The sequence below is a fragment of the Bombus huntii genome, chromosome 9, assembly GCF_024542735.1.
Source record: "Bombus huntii isolate Logan2020A chromosome 9, iyBomHunt1.1, whole genome shotgun sequence".
Taxonomy (NCBI): Eukaryota; Metazoa; Arthropoda; class Insecta; order Hymenoptera; family Apidae; genus Bombus; species Bombus huntii.
The window spans coordinates 14,054,497-14,072,082 of record NC_066246.1 but is presented as its reverse complement, the minus strand read 5'-3'; the positions used below and the strand labels follow the sequence as shown (position 1 = coordinate 14,072,082).

At 38.0% G+C, this 17,586-nt stretch overlaps 1 protein-coding gene and 1 long non-coding RNA gene across 2 annotated transcripts in view; one reads left to right on the top strand and one right to left on the bottom strand.

Annotated features, from left to right (window-relative positions):
• Positions 1 to 17,586, top strand: part of LOC126869833 (uncharacterized) — a 363,746-nt gene that overhangs the window by 209,785 nt on the left and 136,375 nt on the right. The gene's annotated exons all lie outside the window — the stretch shown is intronic.
• LOC126869826 (uncharacterized) overlaps positions 1 to 17,586 on the bottom strand; it is a 177,307-nt gene that overhangs the window by 79,248 nt on the left and 80,473 nt on the right. The window contains exon 2 of the mRNA XM_050626895.1: positions 10,265 to 10,377. Within this exon, the coding sequence (XP_050482852.1) occupies positions 10,265 to 10,326 (62 nt within the window). The 5' untranslated portion in view covers positions 10,327 to 10,377. The remainder of the gene's footprint in view (positions 1 to 10,264; positions 10,378 to 17,586) is intronic.

Here is a 17,586-nt window from a genome sequence, read left to right as displayed (position 1 = left end):
TTAAATATTCATCAACCATCCGATTGACGCATAAGGCTTGCGAGAATGATTCAATAAGTAAATTCTAACGAATTTGAAGTAACTTCACGAATGAATTCGAAACCATCCTATTGACGTTACGCTTTTCTATTATTTTCAGTAATTTCTGTGACATTTAATTACTCAGCCGGTTAATCACTTCTGGAACAGAAATAGTATTAAAAGTAGTAGAGATTAAAACAAGAAAATTTTCTTAAATTTACTACGAAAAACTATTTGTTTAATTAACGCAATACCTTTGCAACCTCTAAAGAAGCGCACTCTACCATTGAAGGCTTACTTTTTATAACTGATGCCTTCTCACAGAACGCATAATTGTACGTGGTCGTTGAACGATTTAAAACCAGATGTTGGTGCGACAAAAATTCAAGCGTAAGCGTATCAAGCTTGAACATGCACAGATTAGTCAGAGATTATATGTATGATGCTCACTGAGCTATCGTTATTCTATATTACACGTGTCAAATACGAAACAAACGAGTTTTTTCGTCGGCTGTGTTTCAATTAGCCCGAAAGTTAATTAAAACGTCTTGTAATCCGGATATCATACCAAGTAAAATAAAAAAAAAAGACGATATTTATATTCTTCTTTTTTCGAGGTCATTGAATAAAAGAGCATAGATTTCATGAATAAGTTGGAAACGTTCGTTTTCTTATTTATAGATAATTAAAATTACGAGGAAATAGAATTTATAGCTAATTGAAATTACTAGACACAGAGCTGGAATTACGAAGACGATGCATCAAACAAGAAATCTAATTACACGTAAATTAGGATATCTCTTGTCATTACCAAGAGGGCGTTAAAAAGAATAAAGTAGAATTTTCAAATTAAAGGATCTTTAATTAAGGCAGAATGTTTTACCGATTCAAGCTCAACGAGCCGTTATTTCAACGGCCTCTGGATTAAAATATTCATTCAAGAATTTTTAATCTAAAATAGAACAATTTCAAAACTGAGGCAAACAAAATTTTGTAGCAAAATACACGACACGATTGACACAAATAATTTCAAATTTTCAAATTTAATTAATGTAGAATATTTTACTTGTTCAAAATTAACGGGCTGTCATTTTATCACTTCCTTCCTTCAAATATTCATTAGAACATTTTTAAATTAAAACTAAGAAATTTCAAAACCCACGTGAACAAAATTTTGTAACAAAGTACCTAACGCTATTAATGAATTTTTAATTAATATAAAACACTTTACTGGTTCAAACTGAACGAGATGACATTTATATTCATAAACAAAAATGGATAGAATTCTGTAAGAGTATGTAACACGATTAACACGAATAATCTGACGAGGAGTAAGACGTGTTTCATAACAGATACACTTAATCAGAAGCAATAACCACCACGTAAGCTCGTTGTTTCGAAGTCATTGAACGGATCAAGGCGTATATAATCACACATTGATTGATTCGATCTATCACGCAATTATACCGACCAGTAATCCACCCTAATGTCTTATCGAATGCGAGACAATCCTTCCCAATCAGCTGTTCGGGGCTAAATTAATTAAACAGTATCGTGTGATGATCTGTTTGGTAATCAGTAAATTAATCTGTGCTATCAGTTGTTGTTAATAAACAGAACGAACAATAATCTATATAGTACTCTTCGGTCAAAGTACCCTACAATCATCGTTACCAAACCTACTCCATATGTGCATCTCCAAATCCAAATATTAGGTCGTCAGAAAAGTTTTTTTCGTTTTATAAGGAAATAATGGGCGCGCAACATTCTATTCTATTTTATACTTTCTATTTTATTTTCTACATTTCATATTTTCTATTTTATCGCATTTCGTATGATCCATTTTGTTCTATCAAAATAAAGATCACAACGTTCGACAGATTAGGTTTCATGTTTGTACGATGCATCTTTTGCATCGTTGTAATAGACGTGTCTATAAAAGAAAGACACTTTGCGGGCGACCTAATACATACATACAATTTTGTTACTGAAAAGGACTACAGCCTTTAAGCAACTGCTGAATATAATATAATTATAATATTAAAGGTATGATTATAATCATTAAAATATCAAAGTTTCGTATTAGTTATCAACTATAATTAAGCACAACGTAACATAATATTCTGAGACTAATTGAAGAAATTCTGTACAACTATTTTCTTCATTTTGCACGTTGTTACATTCTGTTACAATCAACTGTCGCGTAAAGTGAAATGTTCGCTCGTAATTCACTGATTCTATCGTGAAAAGTTTCATTTCCAGCTTTTCTTCTATAATATAGAATTGAAAAATTCATTTCTTTGAGAAAATACATACTGATGCAACTAATTGTATATTATGAAAACTTTTACTTCTATTTTCTTTTCTATAATATAGAATTTACGAATACACTTCCTTTACTTTGAAGCATTATAAACACAAAAGCTTTCAAATTTTCAGTAATAATTACGAACTAAACTAGGTTGAGTTTGTTATAAGAACTTTCCCTATTTATACACAGTAGTGTACTTACTTCTCAAACTCGCTGGAAAACAAACATTCCTCTGAAACCAACCACCACAAATTATACAGTAACGATGACAATATAACGAGATACCAAGTTACATCTTGATCCCGTAATTAGGCCACTCCGTCAACGTCGCGGATAATTGGATCGGATTGACCGATCCACGTGGAGGCTGACAGACGGGCGCACGATCGCGATCACTAATCGATAAGTCACTACTAACACGGCATTCTGATAACACGGCTAACAGTCGGTGATTCGAACGGGTTACCAACAACGGATGATCAACAAGCGCTACTTCCGATGTCAGTAGTAAATATTCCAGTGGTAACTGTCAAATTAACTGGCAGATTGAAAATGTGTGAAAAGCATGGCAGTCCTCACCCTACTGTGAGAGTTGAGGGACACGTTCTCTTTGGGTATATATATGTACAGGGTGTTCCATTTGAACCTTCACGCGTAATTTTTCCTGAATTATTTATTATTCAGATAAATCTTTCAAATAAAACTTGCTTTTCGGAAAGGACATGTCGTGATAATTATAAATGAAGACTACAAGGAAAGAGCACAAGTAACATTTTCTATTTTTTACAACAGAGCAGTTCTAAAATTCAGTACGCTGTCAATCAATCCTATCTCTGTGTCTCTTTATTTGATCTTGGAACTAAACACGTACATGGTGATCTCCTCATTTCATAATTTTAAACTACAGTAGGATATGTTATAACGAGCAACGACTATAGCAATCAGTACTTACGAATAACACCAGAATGCTACAATGAACAAAGATGCTGCAACGAACATAGAAAAAGTATTATTCATTTATTTGATATTATCAATTTTTTGATTCCATTTGTGGTAATAAACCTTTTTTTAGGAAATTTAGTAATGTAAGAGATTTTGTTCGTGACTCGAATTATTAACTTTTCAGGCAGCACTTTCGTTATAATGCGCAAAATAGACTATTAGTTTAGTTCAATTATTTTCTTACTGATTATTTCTAATTGCGTGTAAATCTTCAAATGAGACACCCTCTATACATGAACCCTTACCCCGGAAAGTGGAACGCGTGTATTCAGTGGTCCTGTTAATCCAGCCACGTCAAACAGCTGCGTGCTTTCCAAGTAAACTATACCAGGTTGCACCGCGAGCCACATTCGCGTTTGCGTTCATGTTCACGTTCACGCGTGTGCTGCATCAATCTATCGCGTAGGCCACGTGTGGCTGGGTTATCGCGAGGTTAACCCGTGCCCGTTATAAATGCAATCGGATTTTAAAGCTCTGCGGGAGCACCGGTCATCCGGCCTGTCGATTGTTACGACGTGGAAACACTGTCGCGATACTATCCCCTCCTTCTCTGTTATTCTCCAACAATAACCAGCCACGGATTAAAGTGGTCGTGGATTTTGAACGCGAATCGCTGAAATTATCGATCCAACTAACGTTTCTGGAAGCGGTATAGTGTTCTATAGTATCGATATACAGTATAGTACAGTAACTGTAGGGTAGAATTTTGCTTCGTTACGCAATCATTGTTATCTTTACTATCTTGAAATTGAGTTCGTGCAACGAATCTTTGTTATTGTATATCGCTTACATACAGGCTTGTCCACAAGGATCAAGATGATAGTCCTGTCTAATAAAATTCACTTCGTTTCCACAGATACTCACTGTGCATGGTGATCATTAATAAAATTATTGATTCGACCAATCTCGGTATTTGTATTATTAGATTTTCCATTGTTTGTTCTTCTTTCGTTTTATGCCTTTCATCAATGATTCCAGGTCTTAGAATGTATCATTTTATCTATCACGAGCTTCCTCGATTGGAATTAAAACAAGCTTTTTGTACTATTAAATAAATAATAATTGTTATAAATAATATTTATTATCAGCGTAAATACAGAGTGTAGGGAGAAAGCTTAGAACATTCGCAAAGATGTCTAAATTTCAATTGAATTCTCGAACACGCACCGAGTGGGAAGAACAGGACCCACTTGGGGTTGCGTGAATGCCTCGGAATGGGACTCGTGGGCACGTTACACAGATTATCGATCCTCACGAGGTCTGAACTGTCTCTAAGACACCAAAGAGGTTAATTAGGGAAATGCCATTTGAAGGCTCGTCTTAAGGGCAGGTTGAGGTAAATCACAGTGGTACCATATGTTGCGATGCGCGTCCCGTTGGCCGCGAACAGTTCGTACACGTTTTTGTTGACGTGCCCGTGTGTTTTGCTGCGGGTATATACGCTTATGTCGGTGCCAGTGTCTACAAGGAAGGAAATCTTCGTTCTCTTGTCTGTGACGAAGATGCGGCGGGATCCCAGGCCGTCGTCGTCTGTGTAACGTCAATTCACATCAGAGAATTAGCTTAGAAAGTTGGTTTTCTCCACATCTGGTATGTTCCGTTAGCAACTTTCTCGCGAGGGCGGCTAAAACCCTTCCTGGTCCACCAACCGTCTTATTATCCAATCGGAGACGGTGTCTACTGCCCTCACTTCCTTAACCAAAATTGTCATCAACAAATTCGATAGTCCCGTGTCCTTAGACACACCCACCCCTAGCTTTCCTCAGACACAGTATCGTCAGTAAAACTTCACTTATTCTGTATCCTTAGAATAGTCAACATATCTATATCGGTCTCTACCCTTATAAGTCGCGTACTTAATGTATTGTTGTAACTAAGTCTTACATAACGTGGTTGGAGTGAATTGTGATTTATGCTAATTCAGTGCGTGTTACATTGTGATTGGTGAATTCACAATAAAAGTTGATTAAAACAAAGTTAATTATTGTGTTACGACTCAACTATATTTTATTTTCACCAACCAACCCTAAAAATTACGTGACATCTGCCGCATTTACGGACGGCTGGTCCCGTTTCCCTGCTTCCATTTGCAAGGGGACTGGCATTTGTGCGCGCGATCCCCGTATGTTCGGTGATAATAACAAAGGTAGGGGTCCTGGGATCCTTCTCTTGATCTTGATCTGCTACGTCTTCTCGATCGCCGACGCGGTCGATGATCGAGACTCAACGCGTTTATTTTAGCTTTTATTTGGTTTATATCGTCTTTTAACGCGTTGAAAATGGCGAACCACTCGTTCATTGCAGAGTTTTGCGGAGGTGGATCGGTTACCGTCGTTATTCGGGCGGTTCGCTGATAATCCTGTCCAAATTCCTCTACAACGATCAGAGTCGTCGACTTCTGCGAGGATGCGCCTAATATGGGCGGGTAGTCGACTCCTCTACAGCGAGAGGATGAAATCGTAGAGGGTGGAGGGGCTCGCGAGTTGCTTAAAATGTTGGTAAAATTGGGATGGCTTCCGGTCGCCCATCTCCTTGCTCTCCACCAGCTTCTTCACCCGTGCGCTGTCCGTATCGGTTAATATGCGAATAAGTTTGCGTTTCAATTTCTCGTAGCTCCCGGTGGCTGGAAGGTTCACCAATATGTCTTCGACATCCTGTACGTATCGACTGTCGAGGCATTTAGCTAGAATCACGAACTTTACATCGTTGTCCATGATCTGCGCTACGTCAAATTGCTTCTCCAACAGGGCGAACCATCCTGTGGTGTTCGTGGGGGAAACATGCTGACCGTCTGATTCCCAAAATTTCCTAGATTCATATTTTCCATAGCACTGACACACTGAGAATCGCGTTGATTGAAATCTCAGTGGCGCTATCGCGGTCACCTCTGTCACTATAAATCACGTCGGGGTCACTATAAATCAGGTCAGTTTGAGGTGATTAGGTCGTGATAGGTACTGAAGAAACACTCGAAACTATATAACAATAAATATTTATTAATATATATTCTATGTGTAAACTTATGCGTAGAACTCGCGATTACTATTATCGGTTAGCGATTACAAGTTCAAACTCGGCTCGAAACGTTTCGATGTGCGATTCAAGTTGGATGATGATTGCTTAAGATGTCGAGAAACTCGGATCAGTTATTACTGCAAACTACCAACTATCAATTCGGACAGGTGTCTAAGGATTGACCTTCTGTCACGATGATGCTGCATAGGAAAACTATGATGGGGTGTGTCTAAGGATAGGAGATCGTCGGATTCGTTGAGGAAAGCCTTGGTTCGGAAAGTGATGGACGTCGCTGTTAATTGGCTGATTTTGTGTTGGTGGTTGGAAAAGGATGCTAACCGCCCTTGAAAGACAGTTGCTAGCGGGAAACATCGTACGTGAGAAAAGCAGATTTCCCGTATCTTCCCGTAGTGGGTGATAGATATAGGGACTGTTAAGACAAAGACTATTTGTCCCTTTGGAGAACCTTAGCTAAATAAATCCTAAGATTTATAACGGGTCCTTAGGCCAACTGAAAATATTCTGTAAGGATGTATCGACATCGGAAAATCATCTTGTCCAAAGAATAGGGTCTTTGTGTAGCGAGCCACGGGACAGAACCCGTTGGAAAGTTTACTGTCGAGTGCCGCTACAAGGTTATCTGATAGAGGAACGCGTGGATAAATGTGTAATGGAAATATATTTAAGTAAGTATAAGTATAAGTACAGTGTATGCTAATCCAGATTCGCACGCTGCCAGCGTTTCATTACAACAGAGTTCCGAAACCATCAGCCTATGGGTATAATTGCGAAAACTGGCCTGTCTATACCCCGCTGCACCATCTGTGCAAGGCGTGTTCCTAAAATGGCTATGAATTGATTCAGTGATAAATAATATTTAATGGTTTCGAGGATTAGGAAAACTAAACACTAGCGCAGATATAGAGTTTTTCTAGAAGTGAGAATTGCTTCACATACACAATAATTCTTAATCAGTTATTATCTCTTGCAAATAAGTTGTATAATCTTTGAGCATGTGTTTTGCATCGTTCTCTCACATATAACATCTTCATTAACGAATCCTTTCCCTGATAATTTACATTAATTACAACCTTCCTTACCTATGATTTACTCTAAATCATTCTATGTAGATATCTTTCATAATATGTCAATTCAGGTGTCTACTTCTTCAAATATTTCTAAAAATTAGAAAAGAGTACAAGCAATATCATATAGAGAATATCTAGTAATTTATTTCTAACATTAGCTGTCATTCTGAAATCACTAGCATATATGGCCTAAATGTTTGCGCAGTAGATATTGCTCATCCCAGACAGACGAAAATTTTCGAATCTGTTACATGACTCGACTTATCGATAACGTACAAGAATTAATTTCATGAACTCTCATACGCATTCAAACTTGCTTTCCAGTTAGAATTGAACTGTTGTCGATGAGATCGGAATTGACCTACATAGATGGAAAATTATGCGGTCTCTCGAGCGACGCCGAGGGCAAATAGCCTCGCAGTACATACTCGTCTAACATCCGTGATCGTCGTGCGTCAGTGTTTGATCTTGGTTAACCTTGATAATGTCCTCGTAAGTTCTCCGAGCCGCAGTCATATTTCCTCAACGGTGTGAAACGTACCTCTTCGATAGTTTCTGGTAGAAAGTTGGCACGTCGTAAATCAGCAGACTTAGAAAGCAAATCCAAATAAAAATTTCCAAATAATTCGACAAGTAGTTCATTTAATCGCAAATCAGAAAGCTAGCATCCAATAAAAAGAAACGAAGATATTTCCGTAATTACAATTCAAAACTAAATTACGTAGATTATCTTTGTACGTCATATTTAATACTTCGTGAAGTAGAAAATGTTATTTCTATCTGTAAGTAAGAATCGTGATAGATGATAACAGAATAAGAGAAACGACTAACAATTTAATATGAAATGAAATTCCTCGTTTCCTTTCGTTTTCATGTTTGGAGCTCTCAATTGGACAGAGTTAAACCTTCATCAGTCCATCAATCTCCACTCTAAAAAGCCAAGGATTCTGTGTTGCTCTTTACAAACAGCTCAGTTTTTCAACTAGCGAGCGTATACTTTTGATTTAAGAGCAAAAATTGCCCCGACGAGCAAGAAATAAATTGTACTGGTTAATAAACGATCCGCCATGGTTTGTCCGGACTAAATATCTCATGAGCAATAAACTACGACCATTGTCATAAATTCGAATGTGTTTCCCAAAGTAGTTAATACTGGGGAACGTTCGTGTTGTTACCGTAATCTTCTATCGAAATTACACTTCGATATTTACCCGAAAGCAATGCAAATGCATTACGTGCGTGAACACAAATAAATTGTAAGAGAAATAAGTTAACGGGCCTGGTGTGCGCGCGTTATAACTACAATGTAACTGCAATGCGGTTTCCTCATCGGCAGGCAAGGTGCATAATTAGAGAAAATGTATACGTGTAATCAATGAAATTGCCAGATAATATAATTGACATTACTTGACATACGCTGTGTGCTTAACAATAGTACAACTCCTGCGTCGCTGTTCGCCTCCTACTGTACCATATAATATCACTTTTAACATGTGCGTTTGAGAAACCGTATCGCGGTTCGAATAGGCTAAATCGACAGTGAAACAAAATATTGCGATTGCGACACGAAAATTTTGTGTAATAGCTGCTAACGGAAGCGATGGTTGTTCGGTAATCTAGGTATAAAGTGCTATACACGTGTCGATCAACTATGTACATTCCCTTAGAATTCACTTTTCAATATCTATATTAGTAAATTATAATGCAATAATATTTTTAATCGATCGAATGCTTAATAAGCGATGCATAATAAATGAGTAAAGTCACATGTAGAATAGTCATACGGTGGCTACAAAAAGTATTTGCACGTTGTATTTAGTATAACACTTATATTGATACTAATTAATTAAGAGTAAATGTATTAAACTAAGTGAATATTATTCCTGTCTTAAAAGGATTATATCATTGAATCCATATCAAGTTATTCCCTTGTTCAACTATTTCATACTTTTTTAATCACCAAATAGCATAAAGGTGGAAAACTATATATTTGAATAAATTATATGTTAGCGCATTTGAAATATTCGAAGCATATTAACATTATAATATATCGGGCTATTTCTGATACTAATGTGTACTCAAAAGGTTTAGCATATCGAACCAGTCGATACGAGAAGCTTATAAAAAGAATTACGATACTTTGAACTGCCGTTGAAGCAAGAGAAGCCGCGTTTGTTGAAATCAATCACGAGAGAAGGGCACACTCGTCTCTCGTTACACTCATCCCTCAACTGCAGCGGTATAAAATAGCGGTAGCGGTGCTCGTCGCAATTTAACAGGGTTGAAATATCGCGGATAGCATCGCTTTATAAGAGCGAGATATTAAGAGCGTAGCCAACAATTTTACGGTCCATTGTGCCAAAAGACAGTTGGAGAAAATACAGCGTCGTGTATCGACTCTATATATTTCTCCTTGAGAAATCATCCACGATACAATACATTACTTTATCGAGCTCTCATAGTGTGATCATATCGTGGGTCGTCGCATCGTTCGACGTGAAAATAGGCCGAGCTCATTACCGTCCACGACAAATTGCTATCATTTAATGCTACTAAAAGATCACTGCTGGAGCTAGAAGCTTTCGTGCAACGATTCCCTCTTCCCTTTCTTTCTCCGTCTCTTTACTTCCACTTCACCCATGCCTCGTATATAGACACCGAACAAGCCATGGAATCGCGCCAAAAAGTTTCGAGTAACTCGAGTGCTTCGCTTGATTCGAAGAACACGAGGAGAAAACATCGCATACCGCTAACTTTCCCGCTGTTAACCGACTCGCAATGCGCTGTCCGTTGAAAAATAATCCAGAGAATGGGAACTTCGACTCACCCCGATTCTTCTGTGACTCCTACTTGGCCGACCTTCAGATAGCTCGCCGATGAATGGAGCATCGGGAGGGAGTCGGATCAATGTCGCGATACTACGTTCCGGATCGTTTCAGTCTGAAATCGAAAAACGATGGTGTTTGTATACCTAGTACTGTTCGTAATTACTCGACTTTAATAGTTGATGGATTACTTGAGCTTAAATTTCAGACACGTACAATCTCTAACTAATAAATTTCTAATACTTCTTTTTACATTTGATAGATAAAATTCTGTAATTCAACACAAGTTTTTAATCGGATCTCATGAAGTGTAACTTCCGTACTGGAGTTAATTTAGATTCGTAAACACATTGCTAGTTGTTGCGATACTGTTATGGAATCAGCACAATTTACCGAAATAGATTCTTATAAGACTTAATACGCTGACATATTATTCGTATGGTATTGTGATTCAAAAACAATAATCAAAAATCAAATTACGAACATGAGGAGCGAGCATAATAATCAAAGTAACATTAAAACGAATCCTTGAATAATTTTTAATACCGGTATAGATATTAATATCTTCATCTGAAAAGTTTCTCCCAAACATCAAAAACATCGCGTTCAAATACTTATCAAAGTCTGACAACTTTGTTCATATTCGAGAAGCTACACAGTTGGATTTTGGAATTAGAATTCCTAGTCGGACATCACGTACGGACTCCGTTTCCCGTTGATACAGCAATGCTAGGCAAGTTACAATTTCTGATCGGCTTATACGTCCACACCTGCACCCAGCACGACACCGATAGCGTCACGAGAATGCCATGCAATTGTCTCTCACCCTGTGGGTATAATCATCCCCCGTGGCGCGGTGAAATTTCAGATCTCCACGAGTCAATGATACACCTGCTGTTACGAATCGACCCATCGTCCTCGTCATCGTTGTATTTCGTTTCGTCTTGGTTGCCACGCTATGAAACGGCGTATAACTCGCGTTACAAATCCGGAAATTCATTTTAACAGGTGGAATATATCGATACCCTGGGTACACTTCATTTCCGACAATGCTCGTTTATCGTCTTGAGGTCTAGCGAACTTAACAGCTAACTTCGATCTGTCACTATCACTAGAAACCGAGAATTTTAAAACCGATTGGTTTCAAATCCAACCGGTCGATTGGCTCGAGTATTACCTGCGATTCAACGATAACGCTGTCCCGAGATAAAACTGTAGATTATAGTAGGTCGTCCGAAAAGTTTCTTTCGTTTTATAAGAAAATAGTGGATGCACAACATTTTCCGCTTTATATTATTTTATCGAATTACGTATGATCCATTTTGTTTTATCGAGATAAAAATCACAACGTTTGACAAACTACGATTCATGTTTGTATACAGATGCGTTGCCTGTAAAAGAAAGACACTTTTCCGACAACCTGCTAGATACTCTACTTCGAGCTTTTCCCTTCAGCTATGATCGTGTCCTATATATGGCGGCAACAATGTATATCGCCGAAACGAAGTGCCTAATGAACCATCGATATTCCAACCAATATCCGCCGAATGTTCGAGAAGAAGGCGTGCGAGGCAACGGTCGCGGACGCCTAACAAACGCGTGGATAGTGGGGATACTGAGGAATGACAAAAGGAAAAGAATTGAATCCGATCGACAGTCGAGTTTGAACCAGGAAGCGATAAGGTCGAGTTGTAACCGCGCAGCGAGATGGACTAGCGAAACCGAGAGCGATACGCGACGCGATCAAAAGAAGACTCTTGTCACTAAATATATTGTTGACCTAAACACCGAGTGATTATTTAACGCACTGCACACAATATCACCTCATTTATATACACATACATACGTATCATTTTCAACGTCTTTAGTTCTCTTTTCTCGATATCGTTTTAACGCTAGAATTACCGATGAGTAGATTAGATTTGTACCAAAGGAAATTGGAATAAGAAATAAGCTTTCAGCCATATGTTTCGTAAAAAATCTTTTATTCTGAAGTGGATAGGTCGTCATAGGTACTGAAGGTACACTCGAATATGTTCAACAACCAATAACGTTTATTAGACTCTATCACTCGATAACAATGAACGATTAACAACGATTGAATAACAATTAACAATTAACAACGGTTGAATAACAATTAACGCTTAACTACAGTTGATGCTTGATAACGATTAGCAACAGCGACGATAGACCGATTTCTCGAAAATAGCCTACTCGTTTCTCTTCAATATTCCCCCTTAGCGGCTCGGGGTAGAATGTCCTCTTTGTTCCAAATCGAACGGATTCTTCCCTTCGTTGCCCATCGATATCCCCACAAGCGTGCATTCATCAGATGTGCCGCAGCGGCTGGTGCGTGCATGCTTTTCCGAGAATTCGGCGGAAGAAGCGTGAAGATATCGATGGCACATTGGGCACGTCGGTGTAGCGCTTTGACGGCGTAGCGCTTTGTATCACGAAGCCGTTGGAAAGTTCCGTGACACGTGCCGCTACAATTCAAATTATTTTTTTTTTTATGTCTATTAAGCCCAAGATACAAATTTTTTAAATACCTTTTGGTGTTCACAATAAACGGTGAATCGTTCACAATAAACGGTGAATTGTTCACAATAAACGGTAAATTCAATTCAAATTATGAATTGGTCATTGTGATCATTTTTTGTCTCTTATGCTTTTGTCCATTTCCTTTTTTCGCTTCTGTATCCTTTTTATAATTCTGTATGTTTATACCTGGTTTAGTGTGTTGGAGATATGAAAGAAGAGATTACTTTATGGATCATGAGATTGTCACGACCGGCATACTTCAAATCCGATGGACTGACGATGGAGATAAAGATGTATCGCTGAAGTGCCTAATGAACCATCAACATCCCAACCGTCCTTCCACCGAAGGTTCTAGAAAAAAGAGCACGTGGCAACGGTCACGGACGCCTAGCAAATGTATGGACGGTGGGGATGTCGAGGGATGACAAAAGAAAGTAATCGGATCCGATCGAAAGTCAAATTGTAAGAGCTTCAGTCTTGGAAAGTCACGCCTAGAGTTCGTTAGTGGATTATAAAGTGGATTGTTGTTAGAAAAAAAAATAAAGTTTCTTTTTTTATTTTTCACCTCAAATTTCTTTTTTATTTTGCTATTTTACGTGACAAGATCAACGTAAATTTTATGGGTCAAATTCAGAAAACACAGAATACAGACAGAAAGATTCGTGTTTAAACTTAAATGATTGGGAAGAATGTGTACGAGATTAAGTTAAAAATTAAAAGTCGACAATTAACCAAGAGTTAAAAACAGTGTTCAAAGAGAATCTAGGGTAACAGCTTCAACTTGTCGTCCAACTATTACTACATTACTATTATCAGATACGACTTTCCTTATTTTATTCAAAACTTCACGAGTCAAGACCCTTGTACAGCTCAAACCTCCTACAATATCTACTAAAGATCCATATCGCGAATAGGACACACATCTTCAGCCTAATAAGCCACACATCACATTAATCAGACAGAAACGCTTCCTCGACTAGCCCATAACTACTTTGAGAATCTGGCGAACCATATTATTCTACTGTTCGTCCAAACCACGGTATTTCGAAAGCTGGGGTTTCCGGGAGAGCCGACTGTCCATCGGGCCAGCTACGTTACTGCGAATCAACGTCACAGACCAGGCCACGAGGAAGTTATCGATATTCGCAGGTGCGAGAGGATCGCTGATAATCCCTCGGCAAAGCTGCTTCATCCTGGATCACGAGGAAAATGCCATGGGCATCGAAGTCTGGAAATCCGTGCATTTACGTTTACACGAAGATGACCGGGCGCGTACCTGCGCGCGACACGAGAATGGCGGGCATAGACATTGCGAATTCCGCGGTGAACTGTCCTGGTCGAAGAGCGGTCCGTTCGTTTCCAAAGCACACCAATCACGCTGATGAACTCTAACACGACAGGCCACGCGTGTACAAGCGCGTATACATGCGAGCCACCTTGTCTATCCTTGGAAACTTTCTGCCTACCTATTCGATTGCTCGTTGTCAATGACCGACACCGCTAATTGTCGTTGCCCCCCAAAAATCAATATGCACGCGATATCCACGCGATATCCACACACAGCAGGCTCGTTTACTAATTCTGCGAGTTCGCGTTTTCTTTCTCCTATCGTTCCTATTTTTTATTTTTTTTTTTTTTTTTTTGTTTGTTTCTTTTTCGTTTTTTATTCGCTGTTCTCTGTTAGGCTAGTTACTCAACAATTGATCCGCTTTATCCTATTGCCGATCCCATGAATGTTTGCGTAACGTACGCCACGAATTGATTCACTCGGCTCATATGGCATGGCTCGCGAAAAGAGACGTAACCGCGTAAAACTGCTGACCCGCGGAATTCCATTGCCTTTTTCTACCATAACCTGCCACCCAGGCAGGCTTTCTCTTAATTCGAGCTATACTTGAGTTTTGTGTGGGGATATAATTATAGTGGATGCGATTTCGGATAATTAGCGTTCTGACGAATAAGACGTGCGAAGACCGTGATTCATAGACGAATAACCAGACTGGGAATTTTGATGCATATTTCAGTTTTCACGAATACAAGTAAAGAAATGAAATGTTAATTTGGTTCGCCAATTACAAAATTCTAACGAATACTATTTTGGAGATTCTATACATTTTTTTAATATTATACGCATTCTATGCATTTTTGCGCCTTTAGATTTCATATTATTGCATAAAAATCTGCACGTCGCTCACAAAAATTTATCTACATACCGAGCTCATCAGAATGCTAATTCCGTTATAACTATAGCCTAACAGATTGAAAACGATCGTAAAATTTGTTTCCGTGAGATGAAACGATGGATCCAGTTGTTTGTTCATTCAGCGATCGACTAAAGCGATGAAGAGTTAAATCGAGAGTTAGGAAGAGTCTATGTAAAAAATAGATATCGCGGGAAGATCAAAGCAGAGTAAAGTAAGACGCTAGAAGTGGAAGATATCCCGAGAGAGACTGCTTGTCTTGCAATTACTAGACTTTGACGTGTGCTTGCGAATACGAATAAAACCGCATCGTTAAGGGTCCAAATGGTTGATAATTGCTTGGGTTAGCAGCAAGCCAAGCTCAAATCGGTCGATTTTGGGGTTCTCCGCATCATTTGGCGACCCAAGGGAATTCCTTGACTCGTGTTTACTGCGGATACCTCTAATCGTGTTTGACATTTTCGCGCGCAGTTGCTGGGATCTCAAACTTTGTCGCTTCACTACTTCTCCTTGTTGAATTTCCATTCTCGCTAAGTGGTAGAATGTTAATCGCCAAGACAGCTTGAGCTAAAACTTCTTCCGGCGTCAACATAAAAATACTTGTTAATTTGTTGCATTGAGTTCAATGTATTTTAGTTTTGGTCTTAGGCCAGTCAATTGTATCTACTACATTCTTAAAGATAGAATATTTCTGTTTGTTAAAGAAACTGAAAGGAACACATGTAACGAAAAAAAGAAGAAAAGAATTTTCACCTACTGCGTTCATTGCAATTAACAATCTTTTACAAGTTTAGAATATTTCGAAGAATGTCATGAATTAAAATAGCTGTATAATTATATATACCAAGTAATTTATATTTCCTTGAATAAACTATTTTCCAATGCAGAATTTTTTTAAGTAGTAATATAAATAGCAATATAAAATTGGTACGATATTCAGTCTCTCAGAATCCAAATTAATCAACTCCATCTTTTGTAATTTCTCAATTTTATTACCCAAATATCTACATAATGATATTCAATTCTCATGAAAGGAATTTATCACGAAAAAATATCATAATTGGCATAAAATTTCAAGATAAATTTTAAAAAATATCCTACTTTTCAATTTATACCGTTCATCAACGTGGCGTTTGAACGATTTCTGCATAACTGGCGTTACAATTAAAGCGCGAACAAATTTTCGAAATGGTCGACTAACGATTCAATAATTTTCCTAGCGATAGAAAGACCGAATAACAGAATGAAGAAAATTGTGCAGCGATGGTAATCAGTATACACATAAATTGATCCGCATGATAGGTTTCAGTGCCGTTAATTGCAAAATAGAATTCCGATAATTTCATGGAAGATCCTCGCCGCGAATCGCGTGATTCGTATGGACGTTCGATATTACGAGGCAATTTTTGTAGCGACTAGTAATAAGATCCAATAAGCCGTCGTGGTACTGCTTCGATATCCTATGCAATTTATCGAATTGGTGGAACGAGATTCCATGAAGGAACAGGGCGGTACTACTGATTTGCGAGAGCTTTCGCGTCTTCTTGATTCAGGCGCAACAATATCGATCGACCCGTTATCGACAATTCCAAGTGAAATATACGAATAATTCAACAGGGGTCGTTGAAACCTTTATTCACGCTGGATGCTGACGACGTTGTTAACGAGGATTCTTCAAATAAGATATTTCGCGGGGAATTTAATTTGAACTTTGAAATCTGCTAATTCTATGGATGTTTCTTCCGGATCGTCGATTCTCAGAACGGATAAAGATTTTCATTTTTTGATCATCAGAAGTGTTTATAACGATGTATTTCTGGGAATTTCGATGATTTTTTATACGCTATGTGGATAAAGGGTTGTTTTTCCTTTGTATTGTGTATTTTTTCATATAATTTTATATCTCAGTTGTCGATAGTTGTAACGTTAATATATTTTAATTACCATTGACATATGTTGCGTCCCATGTTTCCATAATTATTGAAATTGTTGATGAAATTATTTGACGAAAATTGTTTCAATAATGCTATTGATGTAACTGCTGCGTTTTTGCTTTCAATGACGCTTGAAAAGAGAATGTATATTATGCTCCAGTATTATCTGACTGATATTGTTATTTAATTCGTTTAAATAATAATTAATAACCAAGTTGAGTGCAAACACTCCTAGAGAGATCATTCCTAGAGAGAAAATTAAATTTTTACGTTCACGTTATTTTGTCTTATCTGGGAGGACGATCGAAAGGAAGTAACAGTAACTAAAAGTAGTAAGAAATAAAATTTATTTCATGGTGTGGTATGAATATCGAAACGGTTGCACAGAAACGCGGAAATGCCGCGTTCCGACAAATTAACGTTACTAACACTATTATTGCGCCCAATGTACATTACCGATGAAATTATTGTCGGTACAGTATTGTCCAAACATTCGCATAATTAATTTCAACGACTACAAATGTTTAGACTCTCTATGGGCATACATAGTGTTTGTATTTTGTATTATGAACACAAAGAAGAATGAAATTCGAAATTGGCAAGATAACAAATAAAAGTCAACAAAGTAAAATATTGACACACGATAAA